This window comes from Nestor notabilis, unplaced genomic scaffold, assembly GCF_000696875.1.
Source record: "Nestor notabilis isolate BGI_N333 unplaced genomic scaffold, ASM69687v1 Scaffold32994, whole genome shotgun sequence".
NCBI lineage: Eukaryota > Metazoa > Chordata > Aves > Psittaciformes > Psittacidae > Nestor > Nestor notabilis.
This window is the reverse complement of record NW_009925681.1, coordinates 1-16,865: the sequence shown is the minus strand read 5'-3', so window position 1 is coordinate 16,865 and position 16,865 is coordinate 1. Positions and strand designations below refer to the sequence as shown.

At 43.8% G+C, this 16,865-nt stretch overlaps 1 protein-coding gene across 1 annotated transcript; it reads right to left on the bottom strand.

Moving 5' to 3' along the window:
- Positions 1-5,149: 5,149 nt before the first annotated feature.
- On the bottom strand, positions 5,150-16,838 carry SUGP2 (SURP and G patch domain containing 2). The gene is given in 10 exon segments (XM_010013164.1): positions 5,150-5,270; positions 8,507-8,643; positions 9,217-9,281; positions 10,139-10,255; positions 10,445-10,659; positions 11,447-11,558; positions 11,739-12,247; positions 12,903-13,022; positions 13,890-15,603; positions 16,724-16,838. Coding segments are annotated over 10 exon segments (3,225 nt in total).
- Positions 16,839-16,865: the final 27 nt, after the last annotated feature.

The following is a 16,865-nucleotide window of genomic DNA, read 5'->3' as shown; positions in this document are numbered from 1 at the left end:
GAGCACGCACCGAAATGGAGTGTGGATGGTCCTGTAACCACGAACTTCACACACCTCCCTCCACTGACCTTCCCCCTGCTGGCCCCGGTAAATGACCCGCAGGAACGGATACGGCATCAAATCCAACCCAATCCAGCATCAAATAAAGCCAGAACTTAGAGACTCTCTCTTCATGTCTGTGTTGTGACCTCCTCATGAGCTCTCCTTTTGGACTGGTTTTCAAAGTTCCCATTTCCCATCCAACAACAGTCCCGGTTTCTAAAAATAGGCCTTGCCAACTGTTCCAAGACAGAGCTTTCGTTAAGCCCGTGAATCAGAGTCTCTAATGAACCTCTGCCAAAGAGGCAGCTGCTGTAAAACCCACATCACCTTGCTTTGTGTTTGCTGCTTTGCTATTGCTTTGTTACCTCGTGGTGGGATAATGAAACACAACTTCCCCCTTCAAAGTCCTGGCTAGGAAAGAATTGTCAAGGAAATGAGCACAACCTTCTAACGACGGGAATTCGGCACAAAAAAGCTAAAGAGAACACACTGTGTGCCAGCACTTTCTTAAACAGCAGTAACTTTATTGCCCACAGATAATGCAAACAGTTTCCACCCTTGCTGCAATTCAGCAAGTTTCCTACTTGACAAGGTTCACAGAAAACTCTTTAGTTTTAGAAGTACCCTCTTGTTCTTTGAGCATATTCTCATTTCAGGTGTTTATTATTGCTCAAATCTACAGTCTGGTTGTGATTGGCCACTCAGTCATGAGATATGCAGGATTAAAGATGATACAGGACTTTCAGGACTTCATTTTTAATTAGAAAATATACCTGCTTGGAGGATAGAAAACCATCCCAAATAACATTTGAATTTCTAAGTCCAGACTTGCTTTGGGCACGATACATCAGGATTAACTTTAAAGCAGAATGGAATATCAATAGAAAATAAACTGTACATTGAATTAGAGAACAATCATCTCAGCACAGATTAAGTGTTCACACTAAAGGATGCTGGAGTTGTCTTTTTAAAAAATAAACCCCAAAATAAATAGGAAAATGTCCCTGGTATTACAGCAAAAAAAAGCTTTGAAGGCAAAAAAAGAAAACATCTCAATGAATCCAACACAATTACTCCAAACAGCATATTACTGACTGTAGTTCTGCTCTGCTAGGGCACCTCCCCCAGAATGGGGATCTCATTTCTCTCCAACGAGAGCAAATGTCCTTTCCTCTAGAACCAGGTCCTCACATATAACCACTTTTTGAAGGAAAAGGAGGAAAAAGGAGTAGCCAGGGGTGGAACTTGCCTCCGTAAAGCCTTTCCTAGCTGTCAGTATGAAAGCAAGGGACAGGAGACCTGGCTGGTGTCTTTCCCAAGCGCCCGCTCTCGCTTTCCCTCTCGACAGAAGGCGGCTGGCTGCACAAGTGTTACATTTCAGTTCGGTGCAATTTTCCCCCTCATAGCCTGTCTAAAAAAGGAATTTGAATTTAAAGGCAACAGTAAACCACACATACGTAAAGAGAAAGCTTTGCTCTTTGAAAGTCAGTCCACCGAGAAAATCAGAGAGACAAATTCCTGGGACATGGGAATAAAGGGCAAAACTCTCGCGTTCTGACTGGGGCACAACCATTTGGGTGCTCATGTGGGGTAACACTGGTGAGGATGGATTTAACGCTCTAGAAGCCACATGAAAAACCAACTGAGAAATGATTTAGTGGGTATTCTCCACAGAGACATTTAGCAGCACAGAAACAGAGGGACCTTCCTTCCCTCACACACTATAAAATCCTGCTTTACACTAACATAACACTGCGTAATCTCAATTCCACTTGTTAGTGCCAAAGTGATGCATATCTCTTACAAATGGCCAAATTCACAAGCAAAACATTTAAACCAGAAATCGTTTAGTTCTACATTTATTGCAGATATTAAAAGATTAACAATGCTAACATGTTTACTTACACTAGGAGGAAATGTCAGTTATCCAGTAACATAAACATCTAGTTGCTACTAGCTTAGCACTACTGCCAACTCGCACGGAACAGAAACTAGCAAATTGTTCTACAAGTTAAATGGCAAAAAACCCAACCAAAAGACAGTAGACACACCACTGAAGTTAGTTAAAATGTTCACTGAAGCTTGCAGTCTTCATGGAAGAGAGCCTGGAACTAAAATAACAGAAAAGAAGCTAGTAAACTTGAAACAAGGCAACGCATCTGCATAACAAACGTTTCACATGTACAAGTATTTCAAATATGCTAATCAGCCTGCAAAAGCAGGTCAAAATAAAAGGGAATTCCTTTGGCAAAAGGAGCGTAAGGTCTTGGGAAAACAAGATAAAAGTGGCAGAGGGTAACCCACTTGAGAGCAACACTGGAATCTCAGCACCAGTACTCTCTGCTGATATCTTGTCCAAAACTCAAGTTTGGCACAAGAAAGACAGACCATACAACAGTGATCCAGGGCAGCAGATTCAGATTTTCCCAGTGTTCACCTTTATTCTCAAGACAGCATTATAGTAAATTGAACTGCACTCAGAAGGGACAGTACCATTTCCCAGCTTGGCTGAGGTGTTTCACAGATGCACCCCAACCTCTGCCCACCAGAGCAGTGCAGAATGCTGACCTGGCCCTGAGAGGCTGAAACCTGCTGCGAGCCTCCGCCTCGTGCCTTGCTGCAAACTGCAGAACGAGCATCAAGAGTCCTTCCAAAATGGAAATGCAAAAGAGCAGCTGGACTGGGAGCTGGGGGGAAATAAAATCGGGAATGGCAACACTGGCAGCCTCATCAGTGACACGGAAGGAAAAGCTGAAGCCTTTTGAGTGGGTCTGAGAGAGAAATCAGAGGCCAGTGCCACTGGTTCCAGTGCCATTCTAAACCAGACTGTGACTGACAGATCTCCTTTTTGAAAGGCTCAAGTTTTACAGTGTATTAGGCACAGGAAAGAAAGAGGGGCAGCAAAGAACACCCAGATAGGAACTTAACAGGTAAGCATACACTGCCAAGGACTGTCACTGAGACCTTTCAAGTAGCCTGTGCTCCAAACTGATTAAGGATTTTAAACATCTCCAGGTAAAGCCTATGAGAAACGGCTGGGCTATCAAAAGTCCTTAATCAAGTCTGACAACCAGATAAACTCATTTTTCATATCCTTCATGCTTCAACTTCTTGTAATATAAAGGGTGAAGACATGTGAAGTTCATGGAAAAACAGAACCACCCGTGTATTGTTCTGTACCAGCCAGCGTGGTTTTATTCAGTGATGATATGCTTCAAGGCAACAAAACCAGAGCTATCAGAAAATTACACTGCAACATTATTGTTTCTTATGGTTTCAAAGACCCATAAAGGAAAAAACCCCAAAACTTGCATTCATAAACTAAAACTGGTTGTTACAAGGAAAAGCTTGTTGCTGACGAATGAAAATGAAGACATTCCCTTTCAACCAACAGGGAGTTTAATGGGGAAATAGTATAATTTTGTTCCTTACACAGCAGGCACAGGCAAGCTGGTAACTGAAGAACAGTTTCTTGCATATATGTCAGTGAGGAATGGGAGATGCTGCCACGGGACCAGGGGGTACTATTAGTGGTGGACCATAAGCTCTTTGCCCTGCAAGAAGCATGGTGTGGGATGGGAACATCAGCAAGACAAGCACTCACTGCTAGTAAGCAAAACATGCATCAGCTCAAGATCAACTCTCTTCAAGAGAACGTCAGCAAAGTAGGTTTTGGTACTATAATAACATTCAAGTGAAGAGTTTTGCCTAGTTTTAGAAAGCTAATGATGGGGAATGAACACACTACAAGTGCATTATTAAATTCTCTCAGTAATCCAGTCACAGATCCCTTATTGATGTGCAAGTCAGATAAAGATGAACGATCAGACCTCGAATCTTTCTTTGTGGTAACACTGTGAAATCTTTCCCATCTTCAGAGCTGCTTCACCAAGCAGTCAGGTAATGCTTTTTGCTGAAGCACAGTGGATTAATCCAGTCTTCGCTTTCAGGAAGTTGTGGAATAGTCCCTTAAAAGTACAAGCCTTTTTTTGGTCTTATTTCATGGAATTTTTCAATAAAAGAACTTCTGCAAAGCAAATATTTAAAAGAAACAAACGACTCTCTAAACTGATGGTCTTACGAAACTGATCATCCACTTCCAGATGACTTCTGAATATCTGACTTCCAAGTGTTTTCTTCAGTATCTCCTGCAGCCACATGAACTGCACCTGCTCATGGCTTAAACTTCTCTGAGAAGGAAAGAAATTAGTCAAGAATTTGTTGGAGAAGAGCTGCAAATTCGTGTAAACCCAAAAAGTACACTTAAAATATGTATTACTTGTTTGTTACAGTGAGACCTCAGCAGCCGAGGCTTTCAAGGAAGAGTTTAGTGTTCTCAGACTCAGATGAACTCTGTTATTCATCCTACTTTTAAAGTCTAGATTCCTATATGAAATAAGCACACGGGTAGAGACTCTTCTTAAAACTGGCATGTGGAGGAAAGGAAACTGCTCTATGCAGACTCCAGAAGTAGATCAGAAGATCAGACCATCAACAAAATGTAGCATAATAAAATCTGAACTGCCTTGCAAGATCTGAACTTGAGAAGATTCTTGCTTTCAGAAAGGATCAGAGCCAAAGCAGGCCAAGTCATATTTTTCACGCTGCTTAGTCTGGTTTTTTTGGTAAGCCATCTCATCACAAAACAGGAACACTTGGCCAAAGAGAGAGGTAAGCAGGCACTTCCGAGAACAAAATCAGTTGTTTCTTCCTCAGAAGATGACATCCAAGTCGTTAGCTTGCACAATTAAACACAAGGCTAACATGAATCTTGGAAAATGTTTTAATACATTAGTATTCAAGTCCACTACTATAGAACAAAGTGTTCTTCACACTGGCATGCTCTGGCGAGGAGCTTTCACAAGCAGCCTTTGCATATCCGTGCACTTTCTAGCGAGCGAGTCTTTATGTCAAACCTAGAAAGTAAGATTGGGGGTAACTCAGCAGTTCAAAGCAGTTCAACGTAGCTCTGGATTCTCATGAAATGGTAAGAAGCCAGATATACTCATGGAAACAGTAATATTCTCTTGGTTAAGGAAGACTTAAAAAGCCCTGGTATGTTAATGTTTGCAGGAATTCAGAAAGCAGACGTGTCCATTGCACATACCTATTTACTGGCTCTTTTCTGCCTGTACATTTGTATCATTCTTTGACGGAAAACATCAAATGCATCTTCTTTATTTTCTTCCCCTGCAACACCCAAGCCCTCCCCTGCAGAGGTAGCACCCCTAGGGAGTAAAATGAATAGTTAGAAAACTGTTTCTGTTACATTTGACAATGTGCAGAAGAGATCTAAACAATAGCTTCCAACATAGATACAATTCAAGTGGAAAGTAATTCTGCTTCACTGGGGGGAGAGGGGGAGTGGAGGCTTCGTATCTGGCATACCAGATCAACCATAAAACAATCCCACCTCCCATTGCACATGCAAATACCCACCAGAAGAAAATGCTCCTAGGATATTAAGGGGGCAGTGAAGATACAGTCATCCAACAGATCAAATTCTTGCATGAACTTTAACCATTTTATTCACGGTATACAAGATCCTCTGTTGAAAAGATGGCAAAAATGGCCTCGTTTGTTACATTTCAAGAATGACAGAAGTCAGGGACTTGGAGGAAACACCACATAACTGCATAAAAGATGATAGTTTTACCAAAGGGTCATAATGCTGCTTAAAACGTGTAGCCCCCAAAGCAAGACACACACCACAGACAAGTCCTGCCCTTCCGAAAAGGAAGTGAGTCTTTAACTCCTCTCTTCACCCAAACATGCCAATAGGAGCAGCCAGGCCTCAGCAACATGAAACCAACTTTCTGCCCGGGAAGGAGGTGACCCACAAGAATGCTGAGGTACAAATAATTAAACCCCATCTCTTACTCCAGGCTCTGTGCACAGAACAGAGACATTACAAAGGCAAGATGAATGAAACCTCTGCCACAGGAATGATCAATCCTCTGTGCTAGTTTTATCCTCCACGGCAGAGACTATATAACAAAATCTGTAGGCAATATTCAAGTATGAAAACCTTTTTAGATTGCCCCATATGCTCAGATCGGGTTTGCTGTGCTCTCAGGGTAAAATCTGAGGACATGAAGTAAAGAAAACTTATTCTTATCCAATTTCTGTCATACCAGATCCACGTCAGCCAAGTAGATAGTGCAATTCTGAGAGAATATTCAGCCTCTAAAAAGCAGATTCAACTTTACAGCCCCCAGCAGAAGCCTGGGTGCTGTTTTCCTTGTCCCAAATGGTACAGAGTGTGAGCTGGCAGTTGTATCATCAAGTTCAGGTACGTTTTCTATTGTGGTTAAAAGTGAAGCCACCTAAAAGACCTCCCAAAACGTGGCTATTTTTTCTCTTTTGCAGTATGACCTGTTTGAAGCAGACTCTCCCATTACACAACGGCTGCTTCGTGCTTCCAACCAGAACGAACAGATGATTTTGGTTGGTTGGGTTTCTATTTACACTACAGCTCCCTTCTAGATTACTTCCAGAATAAAAAAACCTGGTTAAAGCCATGAGATCATCACTCAGAGCAGGGTCTGTCCCACAGCAACGCTCTCCTTTTGAGTTGGGGGCTGGGTGTTTGGGGGTTTTTAAACATCTCTTGAACCTTAAACCTGGTCAGACCCACAGCTCAAGACAGGGAACAGCTCTCAAGACTAACTTGAAATTCCATTTAAGATCTCCAGAGCCATCATTTCCATGAGGAGTCACCAAGCAGTTCATGGATCTCTGACAGTAACATACATCAAAATCTCCTCAAACCTGCAAATACAACTTGCTGCCACAGCCAAACACAAGCTTTAAGCTTTCCTAACAAAACAGGGCTTCAAGTTTCTTTGTGTAACAAATGATGTGCCTAAATACATGGGGTTTAGATACCAGCGTTCTACAACGATCAGGGCATGATCTGTACTGCAACTGGAGCCTCTCCAATTATTAATCCATCCCCTCTTGCTCAGAGAATAAGATTAGGCAGCACGTGCAGTTTCAAACAGTTCATCAGTAGAAGAGCTGGTGGTTTTCAAAAGGGAGGAAAGAGGTTACTAAATGAAAGACAAAACCAACTCTGCACTGTGTCAAAGCAACCAACAAGAGAAAGCAAAGTGTTAAATTGCACTGGTTTCATCCTCACTGAGATCGTCCCAGTGTATTGTCCAAAGAATGAGCTGGATGAGACAGTAAGAGAGGTGCACACCAGGGAGATAATCAAAACCACGGAGTGCTCCCTATGTTACAGAAAAGGTCAACACACTCGTGTTAGAGGTACAGAAAGCAGCTCTGCACTGCTCTTTGCAGGTGGCTTTACAAGAGCAACACAGCCATGGACTCAGGCTGGAAAAAACTGTATTTTCACGCATTAAAACTGCAGTTAAAGATGGCCAAAACCATTGAGAATGTGGGGAGCTGACAGACCAGAAACAACCGAATCACTCATGATGAACTGTGCAGCCAGGCTCGTGCAGGAGCTACAGAAACAAAAAGTGACTCAGATTTGGTTCCAACAAGTTTTGAGGTCAAGAGCCAAAGTGAACGTGAGAGCTGTAGGGGAAGTAACCTGCTGTCACCTTGTCCATCTGCTGCTGGAAGAGGAAACACAGAAAATCTAGTGATGGCCACCGGACACAGGGACCACTACGGAAAAAAGAAAGAAACAACCAGAAGTATCCCACCAGCTAAAACGACCAGGAGGGTCCAAGGCACAAAGAGAACACACAAAACCCTGGAGAAAGAAAACTGTTAAACCAGAGAGAAAGCTTGTTGTATGGGTCCAGAGAGAAACAAGTAGTTTCCACCTCCTTATTCAATCAGGAAGCTGAAGGAGGCATCACCCATTGCCGTGCTGGCAGCAGTGGACACTGGATACAGCAACTTTTAAAAGACAAAATGAAGATTCAAACCCAAAAGTATGTTTTAAAGGAAAAAGCACACTTACCTTCTGGCAGATGCACTTACCTCTTTCAGTGTGCAGTGGAATGAATCACGTAATTAGAGTGAAAATAGATGTGTTGCCTGCACCTAGGAGTACTGTGTATGACATTTCTAAAGCCTATTTATATGTTCTGTAGCTGGTGTGGCTGCAAGGAGATCCCCAGGATAACACTATGTGTTAAAAACCCCAAACCTAAATCCAGCAAACAACAAAACCCATCTCCTGAAGAACAGGGGCACCTCTATCTTTAGGGAGTGTCCACACACTGCAGCCTTCATGCTGCAGCCTTCAGGGATGTCAAACTGGACGGCAAGAAACAGCCACCCTCCAGACCAGGCTTTGCCCTGCCTGGCCAGACACACGGGAAGTCTCCACGTTCAGCTTTGCTGAGGCCAGAGGCCAACATGAGGAAGGAAACAAAGCACTGAACTGGCACACGTAGGTGGTGAGAGAAACCTGGTGGCCAGGAGAATCCCAGCCTTTTCCAGAGGTGGCAGATCTCTGCACTGTGTTCCCATTACATACACTTTTACAGGCTCTCGGATTCCTTTTCCTCGTGTACCAAGGCCATGTCCCTCCTGCCAGCCCATCTTCTGAAGCATCTGGAAACCCACATTCCTGTTTGTCAGCTTCTTGTGTGAAAACTCCAAATCTTTTGGTTTCTATGGAGAGAAAAAACAGAAAACACAAAGAGGGTTCTTTTGTTATACAGGGAGGCCATGGATTAAAAAATCCCTCAAATCCCCACCTCCTCCCCAAACTGTGTCTGAATTTCTGGATATACAGGAAGATCTTCTAAGCAGCACTTTACTGGCCACACAGAAAAAGTCTGTCAAAGGGAAAACACCTGCCTGGCCAGTTGTTAGACCGAATGGTCTCATGATTGAACCTCCTTTACAAACACATAACATCTCCCCAGTTGTGGGAAATTACAGCCTGTTTTCCAGACAGCAACGTACTGATTCCTTTCTTCCTTTTTAACTTTTGTGTTTTCACAGAAGACAAGGTTAATGCACGTCTTTTCAATAGTGCTGTAATCACTAAATGTTTCCTTTTGACACAGGTAGTGACAAGCTAACGGGAGCCATGGCTGCTCTCAGGCCTAGTCCTGGCTTTCAGGATCAGGCTCTTTAGGTTTTAAGTTGATTTTATGGCAATGACACATTTTCAGAGGCTGTCTCTTGCAAAGCCAGCTGGCTCTCAGAGTGCAATGACAAACCAGAGGAGTTCTTTACCTTCTTTTTCTTTGTAACTGGGCAACCACGAGGCCTATCATAAGCAATTCTGACAGGTTCATGCACTGCAAGTCAAATCAAAGACAAAATTCAGCTGTAAAGAAAAATTCATGCACAACTCCCCAAGTACATCTAAAGCAGGACTCAACTCAGTGCCCTGGCCTAAAATCAGAACCCACAAGGAAGATCAGAATAGAACTAAGACAAAGAGAAATGGTAAGACCTTTTTCCCCCTCCACCACAAATAAGGTAACGCATGTATTTAGTTTTGGACATATTGTGCCAGCAATACACTGATGGATGATACACTATAAAGGACTTTACATCTTCCATTTTCCCTGAGCTTCTGTAATACTCATAGAAAATTCAGCCTGGACTTAAATGAGGTTATTGTATACAATTTTCATACCACAAATGCCAACCTTCACCAGCAAAAATCATTATGCAAAGACAAGACATTTGTTAAAGCAGCTGCAGAGCACATAAAATCAGTTTTAAGCTACTTTTCTCTCAAGTCTTGGGACTATCTTGACCCACCCTCGCTGTGGACATATTGACAGCATTTGACAGGCCCATCCACAGTTGGAACATGTTTAGTCAAACACTCAAAGTCTGTTCAGTACTCTCCTTAAGTCTGTTAAACCTTCTGTACACTGATCAAATAAACCCCACGAAACTACTACTGGGAGGTTTTTAAGCAGCAGAGAGTGGATAACATTCACATCTACTTAGGGAATATTTAAGGAATGGCAACGTGAACTTTACTATTGCACTACAGTACAAAAACTTACAGAGTTTATTCAGGTTCTCCTTTGTTGGCTAGAGAATTAATTCTTTCAGCCAACAGCAGTCAGCAACAAAGCACATAAACCCCAGGAATTCTTTACTGATACCTACAAAAGATGCTCTAAGTGACACTCACCTTTTGGTTCTTCTATGAGGCAAATCCTTTTGGATGCAGGAATCATACCCACTTTCAGAGACTTGCTGCTGATTCGTTTGCGAGGAAATGGGGTTCCCGGAGCAGGAGCGGACGCCTGTGTCGACAGATTGGGTACAGCACCATCAGATGATGTGGCTAGCTGCACTTCACCTGTGGACATTTCCTCTCCTGGTTTGGAAATCATCTCTTCCGCTAGGTTTTCCACACTTCTACCTGCTGACATGTCATCCTCTTCTCCCTCCTCTGCTTGCTCCATATCCATTCCTTCCAAAGGCTGGGAGATATCCTCCTCAAACTCAGCTTCCTCCTCATTATCTTCTTCCTCTTCTTCTTCTTCATCCTCTTCCTCTTCCGAAATATCCAGATTTCTCTCTTCAGGCTTAGCACTCTCCCCAGCATCAGTTGCTTCTGACACAGCACTGAAGTTAATGGATGGACACAACTCATAGACTTTCATTCGATAGAATTTGAAGGCAGAACTGTTTCGATCCTGTAGAAACCTGAGCAAAAATTACAGTGACATAATATCAGAAAGAGATAGTCTGTAGCTACCATGAAGTGAGACAACAGAAATAAAGCTCTTAGTAATTTTTTGTAGAACTGTAGGATTCCCCAACAGCAGCGATCGTTCTCCTCAGTTCTCAGACTGGTTTATGGCAGCACACCTCAACCTGTGCTGTAAAGAATTCAGTACAATTAGCTTCATCATATAGCTGGAGACACTACGGCAAGATGCCAGGTTGGGATGACCCAAAAGGCGAACAGCAGAGCCCACAAGAGAATTTGGGTCTTCCGAATGTCAGTCATGTGGCCTATGTGGCAACAGGGGTATTGATTCTGAGAGACAGAAGAGACAACAGGGCTCCCTTTCTGCTGGTACAGCATGACTACAAGAGAAAACCTGTGCTAACTTACAGCAGAGCACTTGGGCTACTGTCATCAGAGCCTTGCTTCAAAAATGAACAAGACTGAAACTACTTTGGCAGAAACTGTTTCAAGATGCAAGCTGATCACTTAGGATATCAAAAATAAGATACATCTATCAGTGCATGTTCACATTTGGGAGAAGCGTTTTCCTTTTGTCGGTGTTTCAGATATTCACCATTACTGGAGGTGCTGAGCAGGACAACAGGGAGTATTGCTCAGAAATCCACTGTTCCCAAACACATTGAATAAAAGCACACGTTCAACACACCAGAAGAGGAAATACCTCCTTAGTAACTGCCTCGATGCATTTTGATTTTCCTTACGAGCCCATTCCCACGGCTGAACCTGTGGCTCACTCACCAAAGGTCTGGGTTGTCCGTGCTGTTGTCGATGCTGAACTGCTCAATCTCTGGTCCTACCTGAGCAACAAACTTGGCGAGTTTCTCAGCAGTTTCCATTGTTTTAGCATCCACTGCAAGAAACAGAAAGCTGGTTATCTACAGCTTCATCCAAAACCTGCACTACTGGGAGCTCATTCCAGTTGAGAACTACTTTAGCAAAGTAAGTGATTTTGGTATTTCCAGAACATTCAATGCAATTTTTTTTCTCATGTAACTTACAGTTGAAAATCTAATCTTGCAGCTTCACATACCATCAGGAAACTGAGAGGGCAATGGCGGGAGGAGGTCAGGTGGTGCTGAGAAACCCTCAGAATCTGCCCTTTCTTCTGCTGGCAGAGACACCTCTGAAGCGGCTGCACACTGGGAGGGTGAGGTGGCATCCAGGGAAGAGCTCTTCTCACACAGGCTGGGTTCTGAGGCAGGCGGCTTTGACTGGACTGAACCTTGAAGATGCTTGTCCTGGTGCTTCAGCACTGTCCCAGCTGAAAGCACAGTCTGTGTCCCTGTGGATGCTCTCCTGCCCTTCCTTCCTCGAGCCCTGCGGTGTGTGCTGATCCCAAGCCTTTTTCTTTTGAACAGCCTTCTCTTAATACTTGCCACCTTCCTGGCGTAGAGCATGGCCCGCACGGCTTCTGCTGCAGAGCCTTCTAGTGTTCTGCCCTCCGCACCCGCTTCCGTGCCAGGTGACGTCCGCCTTTGCATCTCTGATAACTTGAGTCTGTAGTACTTGTATTCCAGACTATCTTCATCAGACAAGAACCTAAATAAAATCACATCAACAAAATGAAAGCCTGAGCTGAATTCTCAGAGCAGGAAGTCTGCAGCAATTGGCCCTTTCTTCCAGGGGTGTACACAAGTTGCTAGACTAACATTAGCTTCAGAATAACACCCAACTCCACTTGTACAGCAGTGAGTAAAGCATGCCAAGCAAGTAAATGATGGAGGGGGTTGACATAAATCATTTGGCGAGTAATTAAGCAGCTATGCTGCAATTCACACATTAAGAGACAGTGTCAGATTAAAAGATCATTACACTTGGAAGTGTCTCAACTTTCCTTTTCCAACATTATTTAGAACATGAGATCCATAAGTCTGTCACCTCACTGTGTGTTTATACCAACTACGTTTGCTTCCTATTCTCATCTCGTGCATGCAAATTGCTTTTAACGCCCTGCATTTGGTTTGAGGTGCAGCCATTACTGACAGATCAAAAGCATCATGAGCTACAAGGCAAGACAGAAGCAACAGGACATTTTCCAGGGGTATCAGGAGGTGTACGGAGCTCAAAAAGTCTGATTAAATACACAATAGGCTTTGATCTTACACCCATCCAATGAATACTGGATGTAATTAAGTCTATTCCACGGATCTTTGCCAGCAGGCAGCATTACGACACACTGTTCACACACGCCTACCAATACTCAGGGCAGTTCTTCTGAGCAGTCCTCTCTTTGGCAGACAAGGTTCCTGACACGATGCTGCTCACCAGCTCTTCAATCGTCTCTACAACCTTCCGATCAGCTCGCTGTGGGACTGTGGGGAGAGAGAAGAGCAGTCACTGCATTCTGCTCAGCCACAGAGTATCAATGTGTCATCTCTGTTACTCTTTGACACACTGACATTTGCAATTTTTCAACATTAATGCATAAAAAGGCTGCACTGAATATATAAGTGAAGGAAACCTCAAACTTTCTGGTTGCTCAAGTCAGATTCTAGAACGGTTTATTCTGAGCAGTGCTGTGGTTTAAGAAACTCACCTTTGGCCATCCTGGGCAAGTGAAGCCATCTTTTGAAAGGCAATTACGGATTGCACCAAAGGGATTTTGTGCAAACTAAGTGTATTTGAACACTATTGGGAAGGGGGAGCTCCCAATCGTTCAGTGTCAGTGCTGTAAGACCTCCCTGAGAAAGCACCTGAGGTTCAATTAGGAAAAACCAGATGCGTGTAGTAATGAGTAAGAATGCTTTAGAGAGGATGAACTAGCTGGTCTAATGGAGTAGAGGAGATCTGTTCCTATAGGTGGTAGTACAGAAGCAACTTCCAAGACATCTGCATCCGCTAAAAGCGCTCGTGGTAACACCTCCAGCTTTGCTTAGATGCAGATACTCCCTCTGATGCAGGCAGTTGCAGCTGCAGGCCTGGCCTCCTCCAGGGCTGGCACTGGGGGGCAGCTGAGGAGTCCCAGGGCACGAGGTGGAAATCCTACGTTTCAGTATAAGGATGTGCAGGAGAGGGGAGGAAGGAGACACGCTTTCATCCATAAAGTGCAAAGCAGGTAGTATTTACTACCTGCCTCAGCACTGCCAAAGGTTCACATGGAATTCCCAGAATTAGGAAATCCTGACCTAATGAAACCATTAAAATGACAATAAAATGCTAGTGACAAATAAAGACATTATATCCTGCCAAGTATCTTACAACAGTTTACCCCCTGTTACCTTTTGGGTCAGGAGAGGGTTTTTTAAGCGGTTCTGTGGACTCCTGCTCAGTTTTTTTCATCTGAATGGGATATCCACTCTTTTCCAACCAAGCCTTCAAGTTTTCAATGTACTCCCTTCCAAACAATGTTGAATCATCAAAGTTTGGGAACAACGTTGGTGCTGGAGCCATTTCCTGGAGCCCTACAGCCTCAAGTATTTTCTCTTGCCTGAAAACAGATGCTAAGGCGAAGGTCTGCCCCAGAAGCGCTAAAGACTTACGACAGAGAGAAACAGTGGTCTCAAAAGCACTTGCCATTTCTCTGGGATTCCCAAACCCACTCGTCTTGATGCTCAGCTCATAGGCATTGCAGGCCATCAGCAGTGGAGTGACACCTTTCAGGAGGCGGTCCTGGAGCCTCATTATGTATTTATCAAAAGGCTTGATAATCTCAAAGAAGCAGTTCTTTGTTTTCACAGCACCTTTGTCCAACAGCATGTTTAAAAACTCATTGTCCACTTTGGGAGTTTTGAGAGCAGCATGTTGTAAACTCTTGATAGTAAAGAAACAATAATCTCTGTGTTCTGGCTTCAAGGAGCACTTAAAGGAGGCAAGCATTTTTGCACACGTTTCTGTCTCCAGCTCAAAGAGAGCTCCGAAGAGCCGGGAAAACTCTGCATCAGTTTTTATCGCATGAAACCCAGCCCACTTGATAATTTCTATTCCAAACGTTGAAAAAATATCTGATTTGTCCACAAGGTCAAAATTGAGATTTCGGAAAACATGCGCAGGCTTTGGGAGCCTGAGAATAGGTCTCTGGGTTGTTATAGCTGGCCTCTGATTAGGTTGTGGAGGCAACTTTTGGTTGGGGTGCTGGACGGGACCTGGCCTCTGGCCGGGTCGCTCAGCAGCTTCTGGCAGTTGCTCAGGTTGCTCAGGTGGCGCCTGATCGAGGCCTGGCTGCAGCTTTTTAGTGTTCCACTTCTTGAGGGGAGCTTTGATCTCTCCTTTGAATACTTTAGTTTTAACACCACCCCTTGCAATGCGCTTTCCTCGCGGAGCTCTTCCCCTGCCACTGCTGCCCCTGCGAATCGGGGGTCGGAACTCGCCATCAGGTTGAATTCCAAAGTCTACATCATACTCCTGATTTTCCATGTTGCCATATTCATCTTCCATGAGTCCTGGTGATCTAAAATCACCTAAAATATCCGAAGAACTAAAATCAGTTTCATGTGGCCCAGAGGATTCCCAAGAGTCAGGAGGGCCATAGTCCTGGTCATGAGAAGCCAAGCCCACAAACTCCTGGTCATGGGAAGCCAGGTGCCCATATTCCCGGTCATGGGAAGCCGGGCGCCTGTACTCCCGGTCACGAGATGCTGGGCGCCCAAACTCCCGCTTGTGTGCAGCTGGACGCCGGTATTCCCGATTGTGTGAAGCCGGGTGGCCAAATTCCCGGTCACAGGACGCCGGGTGGCCAAATTCCCGGTCACGGGATGCCGGGCGGCCAAACTGTTCATGGTAATAGTTGTCTTTCCTTACGAGAGGATTGGCAGTCCTATAGGAAGGTCCTGGATAGTCATCCCCAGGGTCTTCACTCCAGTCGTCGTGTGGATGGTGCTGAGCGTTGTCGTGAGCGTATCTTCCATCATCACGAAAACTGTTGTCGTATCTTGGTCTTGGGACTGGCCTCGAGCGAGCTGTAACGGTAAAAGCACAGACACCAATGCCCTGCAGGTAGTGCCAAAAAATAGCTGATAAACACATTCGGACAGTGAGAAGAGTCAACGTATCAAAACTCCTGAAGAGCAGCAACATATCTAACATCAGGATATTCCCATTTGCTTCCTTATGTCCATGGAATAACTGAAATAAGCAAAAAGCCACAAATGAAACAACACCTAAACACACATGTCAAAACAGTTATTAAAACTTCTATGCTCCCTGAAACACCAGCTCTGCTTTATAGTTTGGTTATGTGGTTTAGTTACATGGTTTATACCCCATTTTCCACTTGCTCATAAGTTCCTCAGCCTCGGAAGATGCTCGTGTTGTGCTCATAAGGCCTCTTACTCTGATTGTACAGATGTAAGACTATCAAAGCCTGCACTTTCTGTTTCCACACTCAATGCTGGAACTTCACCAGTTCAGATCTACCCATAGACAATTATCCAAGATAACAATAAAGTCAGACACACCAGAATTGCCTACAAAGGATCCAAGCTTCCCTATTCCCAGGAGTTAAATTCAGAAAGAATAATTGGACAAATTAAGTATTTAAAATATATTATTTCTTCAGAGCTTATACAACTTTAAGAAATTAACTTTTCATTTCCTATGAATGTAACAAGTTGTTGGGCTTTTTTAGACATTTTAAGTGTCAAATTTAGAAAATAAAAGAATCTGCAGATGATGTTTTGTGCATGTTCAGGAGATTAATGTTCTGCTTTTAGCTTCTGCTCCAAAAACTGACATGAAATAAAAGATCCAAAGGCTTCCAGTGCACTCCGACATTTATTTAACTTGTCAGACATCAACAGAATTCCATCCTGCAGCGATGTCTCTGGAGACCTCCTGAAATTGGACCCACTCTCCGATGTAGCCTGAACAGAATTCCTTTGTTTGAAATTCGGTTTTATTGCCTGGAATTTGCATTCCACATCGAATAGTGTCAGCCATAGCAAGCTATTAGCCTCTTAAATGAAAATGGATGTGGAAAACCACCAGCACAAGCCCACATTTTAGGCAAATACACATAAATGGAAGGCAAGAAATGTATCGCAGTGGGATCCACGGCCCGTCACGCCTGCGTTTCGTTACCTTTAAAATGATGGATTGTATCTTCTATGGCATCACCCCGGTCCATGCGATACCTTTTAACTTTGTCCTGCACTACAGCATCAAACGTCTCCCGTGTGATCCGCCGAGAGGCCATTTTTATCCTGTAGCAAAACAGCACAAT